The 21,083-nt window shown below is 41.3% G+C and overlaps 1 protein-coding gene across 2 annotated transcripts in view; it reads right to left on the reverse strand.

The window, feature by feature from the left end:
* Positions 1-21,083, reverse strand: part of ITCH (itchy E3 ubiquitin protein ligase) — a 60,513-nt gene that overhangs the window by 27,986 nt on the left and 11,444 nt on the right. The window contains exons 1-5 of one of the 2 annotated variants that reach the window (XM_054081113.1): positions 11,645-11,784; positions 5,727-5,817; positions 3,121-3,259; positions 2,233-2,357; positions 951-1,088 (exon numbers count right to left, since the gene is read on the reverse strand). In XM_054081113.1, coding sequence (XP_053937088.1) covers positions 951-1,088; positions 2,233-2,357; positions 3,121-3,259; positions 5,727-5,796 — 472 coding nt within the window. In that variant the 5' untranslated portion in view covers positions 5,797-5,817; positions 11,645-11,784. Of the gene's footprint in view, positions 1-950; positions 1,089-2,232; positions 2,358-3,120; positions 3,260-5,726; positions 5,818-11,644; positions 11,785-21,083 lie in introns of those variants that run through there. The other variant, XM_054081112.1, reaches the window with a different exon arrangement.

Raw genomic sequence — 21,083 nt, forward strand, 5'->3', positions numbered from 1 at the left:
AAACAAAAACCCAGAAGCCTAAAAATCCCCAATTAACTGCATAGTTGCTACAGCAGACAGTCTCGCCAGCGCTGCCTTCTGGAGAAATAATCTGTTTCCTCTTTGCAATGTACAACACCCCGAGAAATGCTCCGTTGCTTGTCCAGCATCAATGGAATTGAAACCCCTTACTCCTTTTTTAGTGTAATTACACACTTTATATGTATTAAAGATTTTCATTTAAAAATTATACCAGTTATCTGAAACTGGAGACACCAACTAAACAGAATAGTGGATCCCTCTCTGCAGCACTGCACAGGAAACAAAAATCTATGAAAATATTTATTTAAATGAGATAGTTTAAGAAAAAAAAATACAAACCCAGATCTCTCGGTGAGCAGAATGCTTACTACGATGATGCGCTCAAACTAACTTATTTTATATCTTTTCTCTTTATGATGTTATTAATTATTCATGTAAGCTCAAGGCTTTCATCAAAGTCTGGGATTGCAAGATAGAAGTTAGCGAAGTCCAGAAAATAAAGATGCTGATCTTATTTTCATTATAGTAAGGCTGAAAATCTTCACTGTGGAATACAGAATCATAGAATCGTTTCGTTCGAAAAGACCTTTGAGATCATTGAGTCCAACCGTGCCTGTCCACTACTAAACCAGATGCCTGGGCACCTTGTCTGCCCATCTTTTAAACACTTCCAGGGATGGGGACTCAACCACTGTGCTCGGCAGCCGGTTCCCGCACCTGAGAACTCATTTGGTCAAGAACCTTTTCCTGATGTCTAATCTCTGGCTCCACCTCAAATAAAAATGCATAAGAATTCTAGTCTCTAAATACAGGAAGCTACAGAAACTGTTGTTATTATGATTATTAAAACAGTGTGCTAAAGTTTCCAGAAAAAAAGCTCTTTATACTAGATGCACGCAAAAAGCACATTTGAATTGAAAGTTACTTACTTCTGGTACTTGAAGTGTCACCATTGGTTAGGAGCTCAGGGTCCACCTGCATCCCATCTAGGCAGACAGACAGATCTCCCACCACTTCTGCTGGCTCTCTGTCACCAAGAAGCTGCAATGTCACCACCACCTGCTCGACTGAGAAAGCACAGAGTAGAAAGGGAGTTTCTCCTACTGCATGGCAAAAAGTGAATTTTATTCAAGAAGCCAACCCAAACACCAGAACCACATCTCTGTCTCTCCACAGTTCTTTATGTTTTGGGTGGTAGAACCGATCTTTTCCAGATGTCAGCAAAAAGGGATTATTTCTACAAAAAGAGGAAAACTGGAGCCTAAGCTTGTTGCTGTCTAAAAAAAGGACTGAGTCCCACATTTCTGCTCACTCTTTTAAAACAAATAATACTTGTCCTCACAACCATACAGCCAGGAAATGCCATTCACCTCATTCTCAATACAGAGCAGATACCAATTCTATCTGCTAATTAAAATATTTCACATTTATCTAACGACAGAAAGAGTCACATTTAGAATGTGAAGATTTGGCATCGTATTCCCAGACCAAAGATATTTCCAGGATAAAAAACTGTAAATAAATGTTCTTGACGAAATGGTTGAAACAAACCCAGTGAGTTACAGTGGGGTACCTGGCACTGTATCGAACACTGTAGTCACCCAGGGTCCTTTTCACCCTGGTTGAGGACTCTAATGCTCTGTCAGAAGTACACTGCTAGCAATATGCTGCATTTACAGTGCCCACAGCCGCAAGTCTGGAAGCAAGCCCTTCTTTAAAGGATGGAACGCAGGTCTGACAGCACAAAGCCACCCACTGCGGCAGCACAAGTTCTGTACCATGTGTAGAAATCTGCATTTCTCTTTCCAGCTTCGCACATGCTGCCTAAAGGCTAAGATGCACGGAACAACACATATTTCTCCAATGCTATTTCGAACAAAAATGGCTTCACAGTTTTCCTGGTCTAGCACCAGGAACGTATCGGAGGCTTCATTTTTCAGCTATATAAAAGGAAACACTTTTCTTTAATTAGGCTTTCACTCCTGCACATACCAACACAGTGCAAAATCCCGTGGTTTCAGTAACACCAGAGAAGACGACGTGTAACAAAAATGTTTACACTGAAAAAGCAGGAGGAAATTCATAAATGCAATCTGTTACACTGGAAGGGGTTTTGAAGAGTCATCTACAGAGTTGCACACAGCACTCACCAACAAAACAATTCCTAATGAATTTTGCAGCATTCCAAGGTATTGTTCATCTCATACTTACGTTTCATACTGTTCGATTTCAAAGTCTCATGGATATCCAGAGCAGCACTTCCCAGAAGGACATCAGATTTCAATGTTTGATGGCTCCAGACTCGGAAGTTTAATTTACTGACAGGAGTGACAATTCTAAAAAGCAAATGTTGAGTACTGTGTAAGGACATTTGTTGGCAGGAAAAGCAAATGAACTGAGCAATCTACTCCAACTGTCGTTTAAAATTATTCAAAAACAAAGAGCTAACGGAGGTAACATCAAACCGTTGTTACATTCTAGGATAGAGTCAGGTTTATATGTCATGTAAACCACTCATAGACAGAGTAGATTTTTCATGAGTACTATTTTAAGGGAAATATCTAGAGGAAAACTACCAGCTCACAATTAGGATTGGAGCGTAATCAGGATTAGAAAAGAAAGACTGATTCTTGCAAGTTCTAATTTCATAAGTGTTCGGCATTTGCACAGCTTGGTGTAAGAATTTTTCACACAAAGAGGCAAGATAGCAAATGTACTCTCTGAAGAAGGTATCAGAAAACCTTCGGACAACCCATAAAAAGAAAATTACTCAGAAATACTAAATTAGTTCTAATATTTTAGAAAATGACTGTTGCCCTAATCAACTGTCACAGACTTATAGCATATTATGGCGTTTGAAATGTCACATACATTAATACAGAAAACATTCCTTCATAAGCTGTGGGACCTTTCTGTGGTGCATAATGCAACAGTTTGTAAATATATATTCCAGACTGCAGTACATTTTGCTTCAGACAACATTTATCTTCATATCAAGTAGCATTGATCGCCTTGCTTAAAATAAAAACACAACCCTTAAGCCCACTGCCAAATGCATTAATTTAGCTCAAATAACTTGAAAATCAAAACCAAACCTACACTGTGAGGTGCTGTTTCCACTTCGGACTGTTTGTATTGTTGCATTTCTCTGTCTTCTTTGACTGCCCATCTACTGTCACTTCCACATAAGGGCTAGGCCCAAACCACTTATTTTTTTCTTTTAGTTTTGCTGAAATAACTGTTAAGGAAGAGGAAAAATAATTATTTACTCAATAAGATTTCAATCGCAAATCATACTTTTCTGTTGTGGGTTTCACTATTCAGGTACCACTATTACTCAACAAAAATGCTCAAGGAAAATAAAAACACATTAGATGAACAACAATGCTCTTGCATTCCAGGTCATTCTGTGCAGCACTATAGCTCACACAAATGCGTAAAACCTACAACAGCGCTGTTATAACATCAGACATTGCAATTTGTAATAATGTGTAAGAGCCACAAACGTGCTTGGGCGCTGAAAGTAGAAAATATCCTCTAGAGCGTTCTCCTGTCTATCACCAGCCAAGGAGATTCTGGAGCTTCTTATATGTGCTTGCTAAAGAGCTCAAGGCATCATCTCTCTCTCTCTCGTGGAATCACGGAAAACTGTGATCACTTCTGGTGACAACAATTAAGATGAAGAACTTTGTGTTTTCTGTATCAGAGAAATCTTAGAGAAAAGCTAACTCGAGGCAAACTTTACCTGCTGTTCTAGAAACAAAATCTGGCCAGGACTGGCAGCTCTGCAGCTTCAACTGGGGGATATAGCTGTGTGGTTTGGGTTTTTCCTTGGTTTGGGTTTTTTTTTTTTTGTGTGTGGGTTTTGTCTAAAAATTCATCATTATAGACTGCAACGCTCCTGTCTTTCCAAACGCCGTGTCTATGTTGCCTCCGTGTAGCCAAAGCAGCATGCGTGCCCATGAATCTGACCCTGACATTTGGCTCTCGGATTAGGAGTATTCTCAGATCCCTTGGCAACACTCAACTCACAAAACAACACTTTAGACACAGATATTATTATTTCCAGTTGGCCAGTGAACTCTGCTCTGTTCTAACAAATAGCAACTTGGTCTCCTGCGGTTTTGTCACCCACCTTAGCTGCACTTCATCCTCAAAAAAAGATGACTAATTCAAGCCCATATGGCTAATCTACCTCGATTCCCTTTATAGTCTGTTCTCCTTTAGAGATTTAGAGAAGTAGCTTAGTATAAACTGCTCTAAACTGCTCCCAAGGGAGACTCTCTCTCTCTGCATTACAGAAATTACCTTCAGTTAGCTAATATTCATTTTCACAAACAGCTCCCCTTCCCCTCCTGCCTCCTGTACTTCCACACCACCGTATCTCATGTCTCAGCACCCTCAGCTGTCTCAATGGCATCAAGACCTACTCTGAGGCCACACAAATCAGCAGCCTGTACCTACGTCCAGGATTCTTACCCAGACAGCCCAAAAGTTCATTTAAAACTAATGAAGACAGCAAATGAGGGGTGTGAGTAGGGGGAGCTGTTCACAGAAACATCTACAACAAGCTATCGCCTGCTCGCATTGGAACAGCTTGCTTGCAGACTGTGGCTGAGCTACAGAAATGAAGAACCATTCAAACACCTTCATAGTCTCAATTCCAAACACCGAGACATTTCTCCAACTTCACTTCCACAGGCCTCTAATGGATCAAGCCTTAGCAATCACCGTCTCAGTCCTTAGCTCTGCTCTACATAGCCATGTGGAGGATAAGCCTTCTTCCAATCCCCTTCGATTTTTCTCTCCAGTATCAACCTGTAGGGACAAGATTTCTCTTGAAGTCCCACAGCTACCTGTAACCTGCATGTGACAGCTAGACCTGCTACCACTTACTGGGCTCTGAACTCCTTTCTAGGCTAAAGCTTTCCCATCTATTTTTGACAATTCTTTCACCCCCACAGTATCAACTTCATGAAACTTCTGCATAAACTCCACACTGAAGGTGCAGAATTTACCCTTCATGCTTCTAAACATAGACCCACACACTTCCACAAATCTTCCATTTTCAGGCTTCAGCTTTTATCCTTCACGAAAATTTGTCAGAGAGCAAAAGTGAGGAGAACTCAGTAATGAAGTTTCAAAGCTGCACTGTTGGTGGGGCACTACAAAAAGCCAAGCATGTCATGTAAATCCATCCCTGTGCAATCCACAGGTGCTCAACTGCAGTAATAGTCTGACACTTCATTAAAGCTCCTTTACAATGGTGGCCATAAAAAACATGCAACAAGGGAGAAGTAATAAGGCAAATTTAATGAGCAGCAGTTCAAATTCACTAAGCTTGAGGTGTAAAGAAACTGTTAGGCGTGTTAGATTTGGTATTATGACAAGCATTAGGAGCTGGAAGCAGCATCATATTGCACTTTTACATTTTGAAGAGGACTGTTCTGTACAATTCAATTAACATTCAAAAAAACTTATTCCTTCTCTTTTTATACAAAAATGTATCACTTCAAAATGCATTTTAGCTAAAATCCGGAATATAACAGCTGCATTTCTACCATCAATTTTGTTGTGTGAGTTCTCTTGGGCTTTGTACAACTCAAAACTTCCTGACATGGAAAAGATCAGTAACTTCTGTATAGCTGTGAGAAAACACTTTTACATTTCTAACCAGAATAAAACCATCCTTTCAAAAGGCTCACCTGTGATTTGAAGCTGTGATTTCATGGAAAGCCCACCAGATGCTCCTGACCTGGACCTGCTGCCAGCCATAATATGGGCTGGATCTTGAATCTGGATGAAGAGACAACAAAAATGTTTCAATCCTCAGAAACACAAAAATTAAATCAGCTGGTTTTGACATGAAGATACATTTTACTGCAAACAAGCCCACCACACTTGCTTTCTTTCTAGTTCTCTTTCATTTCCCTGAAGTACAGAAAGCGGTTTACACAGGGCGCAGTCCCTACTTTTACATGATCTGTAAACATTAATGTCTGAGGCAAAAGCAGCCTTTTGATTTTGTCCCTTCAGTTTGCCGAGAGGGAATGATGTTCTTACTACAAAGTTTGCTGTACCTCTTATGTCTGAAAATGCCTGAAAATACCTATTTTGATGTCATAAGTTCTGGGAAAGAAGTTCCCTTCCCATGCCAAGTGTGACTTGCTTTGAAAAAAAAGAAACCCACAGTCCACAAGCAACAGAAAAAATACTGAAAATTCATTATTAAATTAAAAGGTGAATTTCAAATTTAGAGAAAATTGCTTCTGTAAATCTTTTATTTTCACTTGGTCAGATCAAATCTTCAGATGGGGCTGTAATTCTACAAAGCAATTCTCTAAAAGCAGAAATTCATCACTTCGGAAAGAGAGAAAGCAAACTTTTGTTCACAAGCTGACCTTCCCTCTTGCCACACTCAGTCCTCAGAGCTGTGCCAGCCGGATCCTCCCAGCACCAAAGTAAGCAGGTATTCCCACTGTCCTCTGAACTTCTTTTAACTCAGTATTTATTCTAGGGGGGCGGGGAAGTAGACCATATGCATCATACAGCTTTGATATAAGAGACAGAAATGAAATGCAGTGCTACTATACTGGGGAGGCCCTGGCCCAGGCTGCCCAGAGCAGTGGTGGCTGCCCCATCCCTGGAGGTGTTCCAGCCCAGGTTGGACGGGGCTTGGAGCAACCAGATCCTGTGGGAGGTGTCCCTGCCCATGGCAGGGGGTTGGAATGGGATGGGCTTTAAGGTCCTTTCTGCCCCAAAACCATCTTAGGAGTCTATTATTCCATATTTTAAAGGGAAACCACTTTGGAAATACCTAGATACCCTTTCTCCTATTATTTTTTTAAAAACACATTTTGAGCTCAACATTCCTTACCAATGAAACTAGATATGTATCTGCAAGTTCCCTACAGCAGATTGTTCACTGGAAAGTGAATGCGTTACTAAGACTCTAAATTACAAGCTGGACACAACTTCCAGGCTACTTACTGCATCCCTCTCAAGCCACGTTCCCTCCTTTGTGCCACGTCCTCGCTGTTTTCCGTGGTCACAACCTACTGCAAAGCCATTCCTCCACCTGTGGGTCTGACCTCTCTCTCTTCGGGCTTCCATCTGTGGTGAGGCTCAGGTACCCTGGCCAAGGGGCTGGCTAATCCTGCACAGCGATCTCCCGGCCCGCTGCTGTGTACCTTTGGTCAGGCACCAAATTGGAACCCAAAGTGCAGCAAATGCCACATGCCAGCTCTCAGGTCATTCTCCGCACACAACACAATTTCCAATGAGAAAAGTAATGAATGAACTGAAGCTGCTGCTGGTCTGTGTCTTGAGTGCAAAAGGCCGCACATACAAATGTACCACTGGTAACAGCACAAGCAGCCTGAGTAAGTGTATGGTTTACCCTCCGCACACCATGCAAACAGCATTTGAATATCACAACTTTCTTTTTAGAAGTTGCACCCAAAGCAAAAGTCTGTATACAGTGACAATTACCGTGAGACTGCTGCTACACAGGTATTTCTGAAGTAGTTAAAACGGAGAGTTCTTGCATTTGGCAGCTTGCTGATGCCAGAGTTAAATACCAAAGAACATGACCCCACTGAAAAAGTACTAACGACTTGCTTAAATATTACAGTATATAGTATATATACTATCTGTGGAGTTCAGTGCTGTTAATTACCAGATTCCAGATGTGACTCACACAAATCTAAATCCTGCTGAAGTGAACAGTAGTTCAAATGTAGTCTACATAAGGTTCAGAGGACAATTGTTAATCTTGATCCTGTGATTAGTTCTACCAAACTTCCCAGGTATCCTTAATGCTTTAAGAAGGCAGCTGAACAGTGTCTAGACCAATACAGGCAGGCTGGAGAGCCTAAAGTTCACACTTACAGCAGAGCTGCTGTTTCCCACCTGGAGAAATAACCCTGTGCATAATGCAATCACAATTACTGAAGGTGATAATTTTCACCTGAAGTCATATAGAGAGCACATAGAGCATACAATGCTCATTCAGAAGCACACATTAAAGTTAACTTTCATTTCTAAGCCTGCAAAATACACTCATCAAAACAGCTTCATTAATATTTGATTACTTTCCTTAAGAATATGCAGAAAAAATTCTAGCAGCTTAACCACATCTGAAACGACTGTCCTGCAAACACCCGCTGAGTGAGCACATCTGGAAAGTGCATCCGTAGTGAGACACAGCTTTCCCTAACACCAAGCTTAGGTAAAATTCCAAGAATATCTTGCTTCTCAATGCTTCTAAACACAGAAACGACATCACACATTGTTTAGTTCTCTCAGCAACTATAAAATTTCTAATTATTTTTGACAAATGAAACTCAAGAGTCTTATTTTATTGCACACTTGTCAAAATACAGAGGCTCTGCCCTTCCAGCAGGCTCCATTAGTCCCCGAGGAAAAAAAGAAGCAGAAAAAATTTCCAGCAGCAGCAGAAATCGACCTGTGCCCTGCCCCTCCGTAACCTTATTCCTCTTTTCACAGTTTCCAATACCTTGACCCCAACGCCTCTCCTGCTGCCCTTACCTACTGCTCGAGAAAGGCTCAGTGAGCAGAAGAGCTGGTTCCAAGCCAGGCATCCAGCCGGGATAATCGTGGAACTCGCACTGCAGCTTTTCTCTCAGTGGGGCACCAATTTAAGTCTCTTCCCTGCCATGCAGGTGTAGACTCTATGCAGTTTTCTCATAACCGACAGAAATTAAATCAACATTGATACCTCCGTCTCCATCAGTTTTCAGCTGGAATGGATCAGCAAGTAAGAAAGTTTGCAGTGCAACACATGGGAAAAGGGGAAGAAGAGCACAGAACAGGACTGGCAGGTAGAATTGCATGCAGCTCATTTTCTTAGGAAACAGGGCTAAAATACATTAATTAGTTGAATAAAAAAATGTGATGATGAACTAGCTACACTTCGAAGAAGCACAAAGAGATTGCAAAAGACACAAACCCCACACATCACACACATCCAGCAGATTTCTACATTTAAACTTAATTTGTAGCATTGAACTCCTCTGTGTTTGTGTAGCAAATACATAAATCTGTTTGGAAAGGAACTACTGCATCACAGCTACTTGTGATGGTACCGTTGTATACAATTTTAACACAGCCTAGGGCTACTTCTAAACTTAATCACAAAATAAACAACATGCACTCTTAAATCATTATTAAAATATTTCCATTTAGTTTTATTCCAATAGAAACAATATTCAGATTCTGTGAAAAGCCAATGTCTTTATTTAAGACAAGTGGTTCTGTCAGTGGCTGGAAACACGGACAGGCCATCAGCTGTGAACACCAACAAGCTCTGCAGCCGTGCAGACCTTTGGGCTCCTTGCCAGTGGAAAGCTATGCAATGACTGCTTTCCAACTCTGTTATAAGCATTTTATAAACAAAAATATAATGTGAGAAATCATCCTGAACTCTACTGTCAGCTTTATAAATCCACTGTAATGGAACACATACTTTAACAAGCTGAAACTCCCACTTCAAACCGGTGGGAATGCAGACTTAAGTGTTTTCTGTAGTAGAAGATTATGGACATTTTCATAAATATTTAGGGATTTGGGTTGGGTTGGTTTTTTTTTTTGGTCTGGTTTTGCTTTAACGCTCCTGTTGCCATTTTTTCCCTCAGATGCTGCTACTCACTTCCAAGAAGTCTGCCATAACCTGAAGTTTAGGAGCACTGGCTGAAAAGTTTGGAAGCTGTGACAGAGAGCAGGATGGCGTACCCGACACTCAGCATGACCATGTATGTGTAATAGCCTTAGAAATGAAAAAGGTATTTTTATATGCAGATAATTTATATAATATAGAATAATACAGAGTTCATATCTTTTTGTTAAAATAAACCGTTCAAACACTTGCCTGAATTGCTTCAGTGGCTGCACACCTACCCCACTTAGTTTTGTTTGTTTTTCTAACATGCCACCACAATGTGTAGATGATTAGATAAATCATGTTCGGCCTCACAGTTGCACATATCGTTGTTTGGACTTGCGCAGGTTTGAACAAACATTGCTTAGAATAAACCCTCCTCACAGTAGGAAATTCTGTCCACACATCCTTCTGGGATTCAGCTCTCTGAAATCCCCTCTAACCAGAGCGCTTTCTCTGAAGCCTCCCTGGTGGCACCACCTGATGCTGTCAGGCCACACTGCATCATCTCCAGTAGCATTTCAATCCAAGACAGCAAACTCTACAACCAGCTGCCTTTGTGAGTGGTGTGGAAGAGAGGAGCTATTCCAGAGGAGCGCAGCCCAGATGCTATGAACACCTTCAGAAAAGGGAAGGCAGAACAGGAACACCCTCATTTCTTTTCCTTTTAGCAAATTACAAGGAGTGGAGAGACGAGTGGCTCTGAGTGCTTTTTCATTAAAGCAAACTAAGGGAAGAGGTGGGAAGGAGCTTCTTGCCCCACAAAACCCAAGGGTACAAAAAAAAGCAAAATGCTATCAAAGGCTTGAGAGATCTTCAGAGTGTGACACCAATTTAACTGACCACAACTTTTGTTCAGTAATGGGATTCAGCTGCTGAAGAACCGACTGACGGAGGACAGTTATTTTCTTTCATTGATTTGAAAGAACACTCAAGTAGGTCAGAATGAAACCCTGCGACTATATCACACACAGCTTTAAAAATATGTTGGCACAGGCTCTTTATAATTTAAAAAAACACTGAAATAATTGCACATTGTTGCCTGCTGTAAGCCTTATGGTTGGTAATTAAGTTTAAGAACAGGCTAAACTGCTCTTTACAGGTGTTCCAATTCACAGTGCATTTGCTGGTTCAATAATCCAGTAGAAACAATCACATCATGAAAAAGTTCTTTAACATACCCAGTAATTTTAACAATGGTTTGAGAAGCTCCCTGTAGCACAGGAATACAGGCTTCTGGGAAAAGGGTATAATACATACCGTTTTGTTTAAAAAACTGCATGCAAGATGCACCATCTCCCCTTCACAACAGTTAATATTTTATCCATAGGTAGGAGTTACAGATAATTAAGAGATCAGGCTGTGCATTCCAGAGAAAGCTCAGTGCCACCTCTTTACGCCAATACTACATTTTTCTGTGTGCAAGAAATTAAATACAAATGCTTCCTCTCCTTCCCCCCCCCAAACGCTGAAGCCTCTTTTTCACTACAGACATGCATACTGTGGAAGTTATTTTCTCTTGCATGTAAGCTGTAATCGCACACTAATCCTCAGCAGAGCCAGCGAGTTCGGCAACTTACTTGGTTAGCAAATTTGCGGCTACTTTAACTGTTCAAGTTTCATCTTAAAAAGTGGCTTGACAAAGCTGTTTTTATTGGTTTACATTTTTATCTTTTTAGCCTCTAAAATAAGCTTTAAGGACATGGTCAGTTTTGCGCAAACAAGTAAGCACACAGACAGGCAGAAACTGCCGAGTAATCAACCAGGAAGAACAGAAGAGACACATTATACAAGTGTTGACTACACACTGCAAAAGGAAGCAATTATGAGGTTTGCATCAAGGCATATTTATATAAGGAATGGAAGGAAAGAGGGTTTAACAGTAGAATACAGCTTAGCTCCCCTTGGCCATTACTGCATGTGAGCAACACTACAGCTACTTACTGAAAACCCAGTAAAATCCAAGCAGTCTTTGCCATAACACGCCTGCAGAAATGTAACATCCAGATGTCTAACTTGTTTTTTTGAACAGATGTGAAGCACAGTGCATACCGGGTCCCAAACCCAGACGCCAGGCTGAGTTATCGAGCTGTTGTTGCTCTGTCTCCACTGCTATCAGTGACCTCCTCACCAGGCGTGAGCCAGCACCGATACGGATAAAGCCCGTAGCGCTGCAGGCACACCTCCCTTTGCGTGTTCACACACAGTTTAACTGTTTACAAAGCCAGCACACAGGCAGCTGTGCTGATAAGAACCAATGAGAGGCAGACTCAAAGACAACACTTGAGCCAATTCAATACACCAGCTAAAAATATATTTGTGGGAAACACAATTTAATCAGTTTGGGAAGTAACCCAAGCGACATAACCTTCAGAGGCTGCAGTGGGGGAAAAGCAAGATACATAAACCATGAAAAACAGAAGAGCTGCTCAGCGTCTGCCTTGTCCCTGCTATGGACTACTACCACCATCCCTGGAGGTGAACAGACAAGGTGCTCAGAGATATGGTTTAATAGTGGACAGGTATGGTTGGACTCAATCTCAAAGGTCTTTTCCAGCCAAGCGATTCTATAACTCTATGAATTTCTAATGAGGAATCCTTAACACTGAAGTAGAAGTGTTAAGGCCCACTGAAGTGAAGGCCCATTTTATGGCCTTAAATATGTTTCTTTTACATTTTTTCCCCTAATTCACGAATACAAACGTATACACGCCACTGTACTTTTGTCTCAGCACAGGAACCACTTTCTCCTTATGTCTGCTTATAAACTATCATTTCTACACCCTCCCAAAGCACAGTGGCGTATCAGAGTCAGGAGTCACATCTCTCTTAAATCCACAAGTCTAATTCTATTTTATAAATGGCATTATCTGAATCCATTCCAGGAAACCACCATCTGGGAATCTTTCGGTTGGATGTTTTTCTGCTACAAGTAAGCACACCTTGTAGAGAATTGAAATGGAGATAAGATTGCTATGAACAAAGAAGGAATGGAGACATGTATAAAAAGGAAAATGCAGCAAAACAGAGGTTAGAAGAATGGCTTTTATTGGTAAGAATTGCAGCAATGAAACTGAGTGTGTGTGTCACTCTGATAAGCCTATAGCAGAGATGGGTGGCCAGCAAAGGGCCTGTGCTTTCAAGAGAAGAGTGTCACCAGGGTTATAGTACATTGCATATGTCATTTCTTTTCCTGTTAGCCCACAGGAAAACCTACTGCAGCTATAGATACGGATATCCCAAACCAGGAAAAAAACAGCTAGCAGTAGCCTTTATTCATGGTTTACGGAAGCTGAAGTAAGCCAGATTCTAAAACAAAGGATTGGTGTAAAACCAACTCCTGAGTCCCAAAGGATATACAGTATCCCTCTATACAGTAGTTTGGTGTCACCAAAAGGAACCCAAGGCATGAGGAGCAGTTGACAGATAGTGTTAGTTCCACATAGCAGTGAGACATACCGGCTATACCACCTCAACACAAAATGTCCTGGTGCTTCTGAGTACGTGACTGTGAGAGATTGAGTAGATGAAACATGTGAGAGAACGACTGCAAGCAGATAAGACTGCTTTGACACCTTAAAATTACCACACTCCCTTCCTCTAAGATCTCCACTGAGTTTTGTTACACTAATTTCCCAAGATCTCACACCCAACATGAATGACTATCAGCCTGACACCATATCAATATCCTACAACAGTACAAAAGATGGTTCTGTCCTGTGTCAAAAACAAAGTTACAATAGCCAAGACTAAGGAACTGCAGACCAACTGCCTTAAACATCTTCCCTAAAAACACTGATAATTATTTCTGCAACACTAATCCTCACTGCTGACTCCTTGTTTTTCCTACGTATCTACTACTTCAAAAGAGAACTGAATGTGGGAAACTATTCTGAATCCAAAGTTCCTAGGTTGGAAAAGCTGCACAACATTTACCCTGACTATCCAAACACAGAGACTGCCCAAGGAAAGACATAACTCTGGAAATGCTGTGGCCAGACAGCCAGCGATACATGTGCTCTAACTTCTACCGGAACACCAGGGATCACCAGTGTTCCTAATGCAAACTGCGCAGATTAGAAAAACTGGTCCTTCAACTTCAACCTGCAGAGGAAAATGCTTCCCACAACCCTGCTTGCAATCCAAAGTAAACTGTCTTCAGGCCTCTCAACTAAGGCTTACATCAAAATCATAGAGAATTCATTCATTAGCATTTTTGTGCACAAAGCAGCCTGCGTGTGTCAGCTGCACTGCAGCAGAAACATCACAGATGACTTCTTTTTAATCGTATTTGATACTGAAGAAAAGAATTTAAACTATTACATGGAAAGAAACAGGAGCAACATGCAAAAATCAAGGAAGAGAACCCATATAATTCGCCAGTGGTTTCTGCTTTTCATAGTATACCAGCTGTTCCCCAACCACAAGCTTTTCTTAGGCTAAAACTGTGGTGGGGAGGACAAAAGGCACAACACAGGTTCTGCCGCCAACTCTGATAACTCGCCAGTGAGTTCCTCCCTAACCGAGAGGATGTTGGCTTTCACTGACTTAAGAAATGCTCAAAGAGGGAAAAAAAAGACAGCAGCTTACATCAACGTCCTACGCCTTTTGCTTGGTTCCAAACAGCCTGGCAAGAAAAGCCATTGCAGAGCAGCACGAGATAATGAAAACCATTTGTGAAAACAAAGAGCTGGTCTATTTTTGTTTCTGCCACTTCCCTCTCACGGTACAATCCATTTCAAAGAGGACAACAATTCATATATGCAAACCACTGCGCTAAAACTGGTTCCCTGCTAGAACCTTAGAAACCGAGCAATGCTTAAAATGTCTGGTTCTCAAATAGCACCGCCAGAAAACAAAAGACATGAAACGTGGCACCCGCATTACCCCACCACAGAAAGAACTACACCAGTATCAGGAAGATAGAGGAGAAAACAGTGAACCTGGCATCATTGTGAACATAAACACATTCTTCATCTGCTGGATTTACTGGTACTAACTGGACACTATCTAAATTAACTCCTGAATTTTACAAACTGCTGCTTTTGGAAATTCTTTTGGTCATTTAAACTCTTTTAAACACCTTTTGTAAAAATATAGTTGCAACACAACCCTGCATTGACTCAGAGCTGTTTTGTTTCAACACTTCGGTGAGAAAGCTTCAGTGGAAGTGCTCAACCAGAGCCACATTACAATCCAGGGACTGGAAAGGAAGCAGGTATCTTGCTCCTCGCAAAGCAAGACAAATTGCTTTTCATTCACAAAACCAGATATTCAAGCTTCTCCCTTTGATGGCTCAAAGTGCCCAGGTGTTACCATGGACTGATGATACATTCGCAAAGTACAAGTTTGTTTATACAGGTTTGTGCTCTTCTATCTATTTCATGATGGGCAAAACTCTTTTCCTTGGCCCCCTCCTCTGGAAGCTGACCTGAGAGGTCAAGATTTTCAAATCACTGGTGGCTGCCTTTTCTTGCTGCAGTAATAAATAAGGGTATGAGTAGAGCACATTTTTACTTAACTTACCAAAGACAACAAATCAGATTCGGCCTCAAACCTGTCTCCATAGTAGGTGACTGCATGGCATTTATGTGGCAGGGGTTTGGCAGCATGGGAGCTGCAGGGGTGGCCACTGTGAGGGGACACCACGACCTGTGCCCATGTTGGACAGAGCTGGCTCCAAAATGGACCCATCGCTGGCCAGAGTGAAACCCAGCAGTGATGCTGGCAGCATCTCAGCAATAACTTATTTCAGAAAAAGTAAAAAACACTGCCCAGCAAAGAGGAGTGAGAAAATGTGAGAAAAACATCTCCGTGGACACCAAGGTCAGAGAAGGAGGGGGAGGAGGAGGTGTTCCAGGCAGCAGAGCAGAGATTTCCCTGCAGCCTGTTGTGAAGATCATGGTGAGGCAGACCGATCCTCTGCAGCCCATGTAGGACCACAGTGGAGCAGATACTCGCCTGCAGCCTGTGGAGAACCCCACACCAGAGTGGGTGGATGTGACCTGAAGGAAGCTGCAGCCTGCAGAGAGCCCACACAGGAGCTTCTGGCAGGGGGTGCAGTCCCTGGACAGGAGGCCACCTGGGAGCAGGTTTGCTGGCAGGACCTCTGGCCCATGGGGAACCCACGCTGAAGCAGTCTGTTCCTGAAGGACTGCGTCCTGTGGAAAGCACCCATGCGGGAACAGTTTGTGAAGAGCAACAACCCATGAGAAGGACCCACTTTGGAGAAGTTAATGCAGGACTGCCTCCCATGGGAGGGACCCCACACTGGAGCAGGGGGAGAGCATGAAGAGGAAGGACTGGCAAACACAGTGTTATGAACTGACTGCAATCTCCATTCCCTACTGCCCTGTGTCACTCAGGGGCAGGGGAGGAGGTAGAAGAGCTGGGAATGAAGCAGTGAAATTGGGCCTGGAAAAACAGGGAAATCAGGAGAAGGTGTTTGTTTGTTTTGGTTTTATTTCTTATTTTCCTACTCTATTTTTAATTGGCAATAAATTAACTTCCCAAAGTTCAACTTAATTTTAGCACCTCCAAAACCCAAAGTTCCTCTGACCTTACACAATTCCTTTTACTAGGAGTGTTACTATACATCTAAGGTAGCAAGTTCCAGCAAGCAGAACTCTCACATCTTGTAGAAATTGGATCTCCCCCTTCTTCTACTTCCTTGCACTGGAACCACATCCTTTATGGAGTTTTGCAGAAATACAGGTTAAAAAAACAATCTGTTCTGTAAGCTGAAGGGCATCCTTCCTGAGAGAGGAAGGAAACACAGTTACCAAAACTTAAGCCATGTAACCAACAGCCAGGTACTGACAGCACTTACAGGCAAAAGGCCTTTTTAATTTTCACTTTTAAACCCCAACATTGTTACGTTTCTAGAAAGAAAGTACCTAGAAAGAATAAACAGTGGTAACTTTGGAAGAGAATTTTCTCAAGGAAAAAGCAGACAGCGTGCACAGATAGTTACACAGTCACTGTCAAACCATGCACTAACAGTCAGCTGATGAAGTATCCAGAGGCATCGGAAGTTTCTTTGAATTGCAGCTGTTTCACAAACAATATCCTACAGCCCACTACCTTGGTTCCAGTTACCTAAGTGAGACTGCACCCTACCTGTAGAAATACATGCATTTCTTTTGTAATTTGGAGATTATGATTTTCAACACCACTCTAATTTTATCAGACAGGACAACTCTGAGCACAAAGGAGCAGTGAAGAGAAGCCCAAGAGTTACAAAACACAAGAGTTACAAAAGCAGTGATATTTTCTGTTCTGTCTGCCCTATAAAAATCTCATTTAGCCCCAGAGTTACGTTTAATCTTCAGCTGAGGCAAAAAGGTTCCTACAAAGCAAAAAAACCAGTCCTGAGCACTTCAGTCAAATATTAATGTTGGTGTTGCATCCGGTTATGTTAGACCTTACTATGAGAGCATGGAAAGGAAATCATCTGAAGAACTTTACCCGGAGTCTCTTCCTGCCTGTCACTGTGGGAAGAGGAAGGAAAGAATTTATCCAGAGGCCTCTGCTTATCACTGTTTCAGCCACTTGACAGTGGTGAGCAGAGATGGTCACACAAATCCACAAGCCATAAGCTACTTATTCATGTTATTCAATTAATTTTTAATTAGGGCAATGAAATAATCTTAATGTCATCACCCAGAGCAAAAATATTAAGTTAAAACTGTAAGTTATTTTTTTCCCCTGTAAGTAATTTTCTTACTCGTAATGTATTAACTGATGATTGCCTAGAAGAGATATTTCCAAACACATCCCTTTTACCCAGCTTTTTACAGTTTTAACAGTTTTCCCAAAATACAAGTTCATAGAAGTAGTCAGGAAAAAATATTTCCATACTTAAAACAAAGATGTTCAAGGATTAGAAGTTATTTCACATAAAACACATGAAAGAAAAATAAAAAAATACACCATAGAAATCAAAATATTGCCTGTTACGAAGGGTCCAGAAAATTAAGGACAGGGAGAGAAAATACAAGGAGTCCTTGACTTAAAAGTCGTGGTACAAAGCCTCGTGAAAAATTTCACACGGAATGAGAAAAATTTGCTTGTTTTTACTCTCCAATGTTTCAGAACAGAGTCTAAACAACTGCCAGGCAGCATTTATATCTTATCTCTCAGAACCTCCCTATGGATATTTTTGTTCTCCCCTATGCAGTACACTTCAAAATCTATCTAAACATGATCTGAAAATAACATAAATTAAGATATGTTACTGAAAGAGCATACAAGGAAGCAAGGGTATCTTGAATGAGAACACAGTTCTATGAATTACTTTTTAATTTCCTCCCAAATGTTTTCTTTAAGAGACTCACACAATAATTCAGGCTGCAAGGGACCTCTGAAGGTCATCCCGTCCAACAACCTCCCAGAACAGCTACAACTGCACAGTTAGACCAGGCTGCTCCATGCCTCAAAAACATTCAGTATGTTAAACCAGTGCCACGACACAAGTTGTAACAATATCTCAACAGATATGCAAGTCTCCAGCTATAATAACAGCCAAGTCAGTGGCTCCGTGGTTTTACCCAAATGCATATCCATTTTTCTAATGCAGCTATGTGTACAAATGCCTCACATTCTTGTCACTCACATATCCTTGCTGCACTGCTGCTAAAACCTATCAAGAGAAACACAACATATTCAACATGAGAGTTAAAATATGTAGTTACCTAAAGATGCATGCCTTAGAAATTTTATCCCTCTTTGTATTTACAAAAGTATGGAGAAACAGAATGAATACAATGAAAGAGGTGAACTCCAAACACAACTGCCTCTAAGCAGTCGCCACACAATCCAGTTCAATCACAAGCCAGCTCTCATTCACAAGGGATTTCTCACAGTCAAGATCACTCACTTCTTTTAGGACTTCATGCAAACCATAAATCAAACTGCTTTACTAAACCACAGGGCATATATAATCATTCTAAAAAACCCATTTTTCATGACAAGATTTATTTACATGACTTCATTCTTAGAAGTGCAGTAATTTTTCCAGGGTATGTTTGCACATTCGTTTCATATGGCTTTCAACTGACATGACTGAGAGGAGTTTCTGAGCTGACTCCTGAAGCATTCTCCATCTCACTGTTTTGCAAAAATAGTTCTGGGGTCAGTGAATGTAACAGCTGTTCCTTTAACACCTTAGGAAGTGTTTCCCTACATGTCTTATTAATAAGAATCCACATAAATGCATCCTTTTCTATCAATCTAGATTTCTTTTTGGGTTGTTTCTTTTGTTTTCTTCCTGAAGACTTTTACTACTTCTTCATTCTCTACACTTGTTCATACTGTACACAGTCAAGGAAAATAAAAAGACTCCTTTTCTAAAAGTTGTATTTTAAAAATATTCCCTTCTAGCTTAATGCATTGTCTTACGGCTTCTAAACTTCACTTGCTGTTTTGTTACAGACTCATTTTTCACCTCCTCAACTCTAATCCTTCTAAAAACTCCTTGTACAGACCTTGCACAATAGGTACTGTGCTCAACCTGTCCCTTTTGTTCTGGCACCTTTTAGAGTGGCAGCAGCCTTTTTCTGGTGATGACAGTCTTTGAACTCTGGCTGGACCTTCTTTCATCTGATTTGCTGTAGCTACATCCATCAGCAAGAAGAGAAACATAAGAGAAGCTAAGCTAGGAAGTAAGACAGGTCTGTAGACCCAATGCTAATACAGGATACGTTTCTGGAGTCTCATTTTGGAACAGCTCTGCTCCGATCCTACAGCCCCACACCAGACGGATTGCAGCTTCCAGTTTAGTTTCATCCAAGAGCAATTCATAGAATCATATGGTTGGATAAGACCTTTGATATCAAGTCCAATCATAATTGTCCACTACTAAAACAGATCCCTGAGCACCTCATCTATCCATCTTTTAAACACTATATGGGATGGGAAGGGTTCCAGTGCCCTATAACCCTTCCAGTGAAGAAATTTTCCTGATGTCTAAACTAAACCTCCCCTGGAGCAACTTGAGGCCATTTCCTCTTGTCCTTTCGCCTGTCACTTGGGAGAAGAGAACAACACCCACCTTGCTACAACCTCCTTTCTGGGAGCTGCAGAGAGCAATGAGGTCTTCCCTTAGCCTCCCTTTCTCCACACTAAACAGCTCCAGTTCCCCGAGCCGTCTCTCATAAGGCTTGTTCTCCTGTCCCTTTATTAGATTTGTTCCCCTCCTCTGTACAGGCTTTAGCACCCAGATGTCTTTCTTGTAGTGAGGGACCCAAAACTGAACCCAGGATTCGAGGTGTGGCCTTCGGCTTCCTTGACCAAGCTCATTTCACAAGTCAAATCAAAGTGCAGAACAAGCAGGGGATTAATTTCCAAAGGGCAGATCTTGTCCAAATTGAAACAGGTGAAACCCTAATGCAGATGCACTCCGCTCCCTGTTTCCTCTCTGATTTCCTCTCTGGCTGTGTGGAAAACCTCCAAAGATCTACATTATCTCCACCGATTCAAACTCTTTCTTTCGCATTACTTCTGTTCTCTTGAATACTGTGAATATGGATATGAGTATTGTCGTGTATGAGTTTGCTCAGTCACTTCATTTCAAGACTTCTACCTTGCACCCTGGTTTGACAGTTTCAGAGATTCTTTCACAGAGCATTTTGCTTTATAAAAACATAAAATGGAAATCCCAAATTTTCCCACTTTCTGCCACTGGGATAGACCTACTTCTTCCTTTCTTCTGCACAAAATCTATGCTAGAAAATTGTTTCTGCAAAACATACTAGAAAGATATGGCCACAGCAATTAAAATTATGTAAATAATAGGAAACTTTTTAGATTAAGTCTGCATTTAAAGCATATATCTATTGAAGTTGAATGATTAATATTGTAGGTAAAAAAAAAGCTCTGTCCTAAAGCACAAAGTATTTGTGTCTTCCAACAGGGTAACAGCCTATGTTTGTCTGAGGTCTAAGCAATGAGGACCACAGAACTACTTATTTTGTGTGGAAGAAAGACCAGCAACTGAGTGCCACTCTCCAAATAAATACAAATGTTTCTTTTTACAAGGAGGATAAATTTCAAGAAGCATTCAGCATCAATAGAGATGACCAAAAGCTGAGTTTCTTTTACCATTCATTCCAAGCACCAGAGAAAATCATTCCTCAAAACTACAATCTCTGCTAAATCTCTGCAGCCACATATGTGCTCAATGGAGCCCACACTGTGCCATGTGAAAAAGAAAAGGTCACTTGGCTCCTGTGGGGACTTTTCACATTCCTGGGTACTGAAGAAAAGCAAATGTCATTCCTTTCTTCAAAAGTGCAAGAAGGATGATCCAAGAAACTACAGGCTGGTCAATCTTATCCCAGTTCCAGTGAAGATTAGAAAGCAAATCTCATAGCAGACATTTCCA

This window comes from Cuculus canorus, chromosome 16, assembly GCF_017976375.1.
Source record: "Cuculus canorus isolate bCucCan1 chromosome 16, bCucCan1.pri, whole genome shotgun sequence".
Classification (NCBI taxonomy): Eukaryota; Metazoa; Chordata; class Aves; order Cuculiformes; family Cuculidae; genus Cuculus; species Cuculus canorus.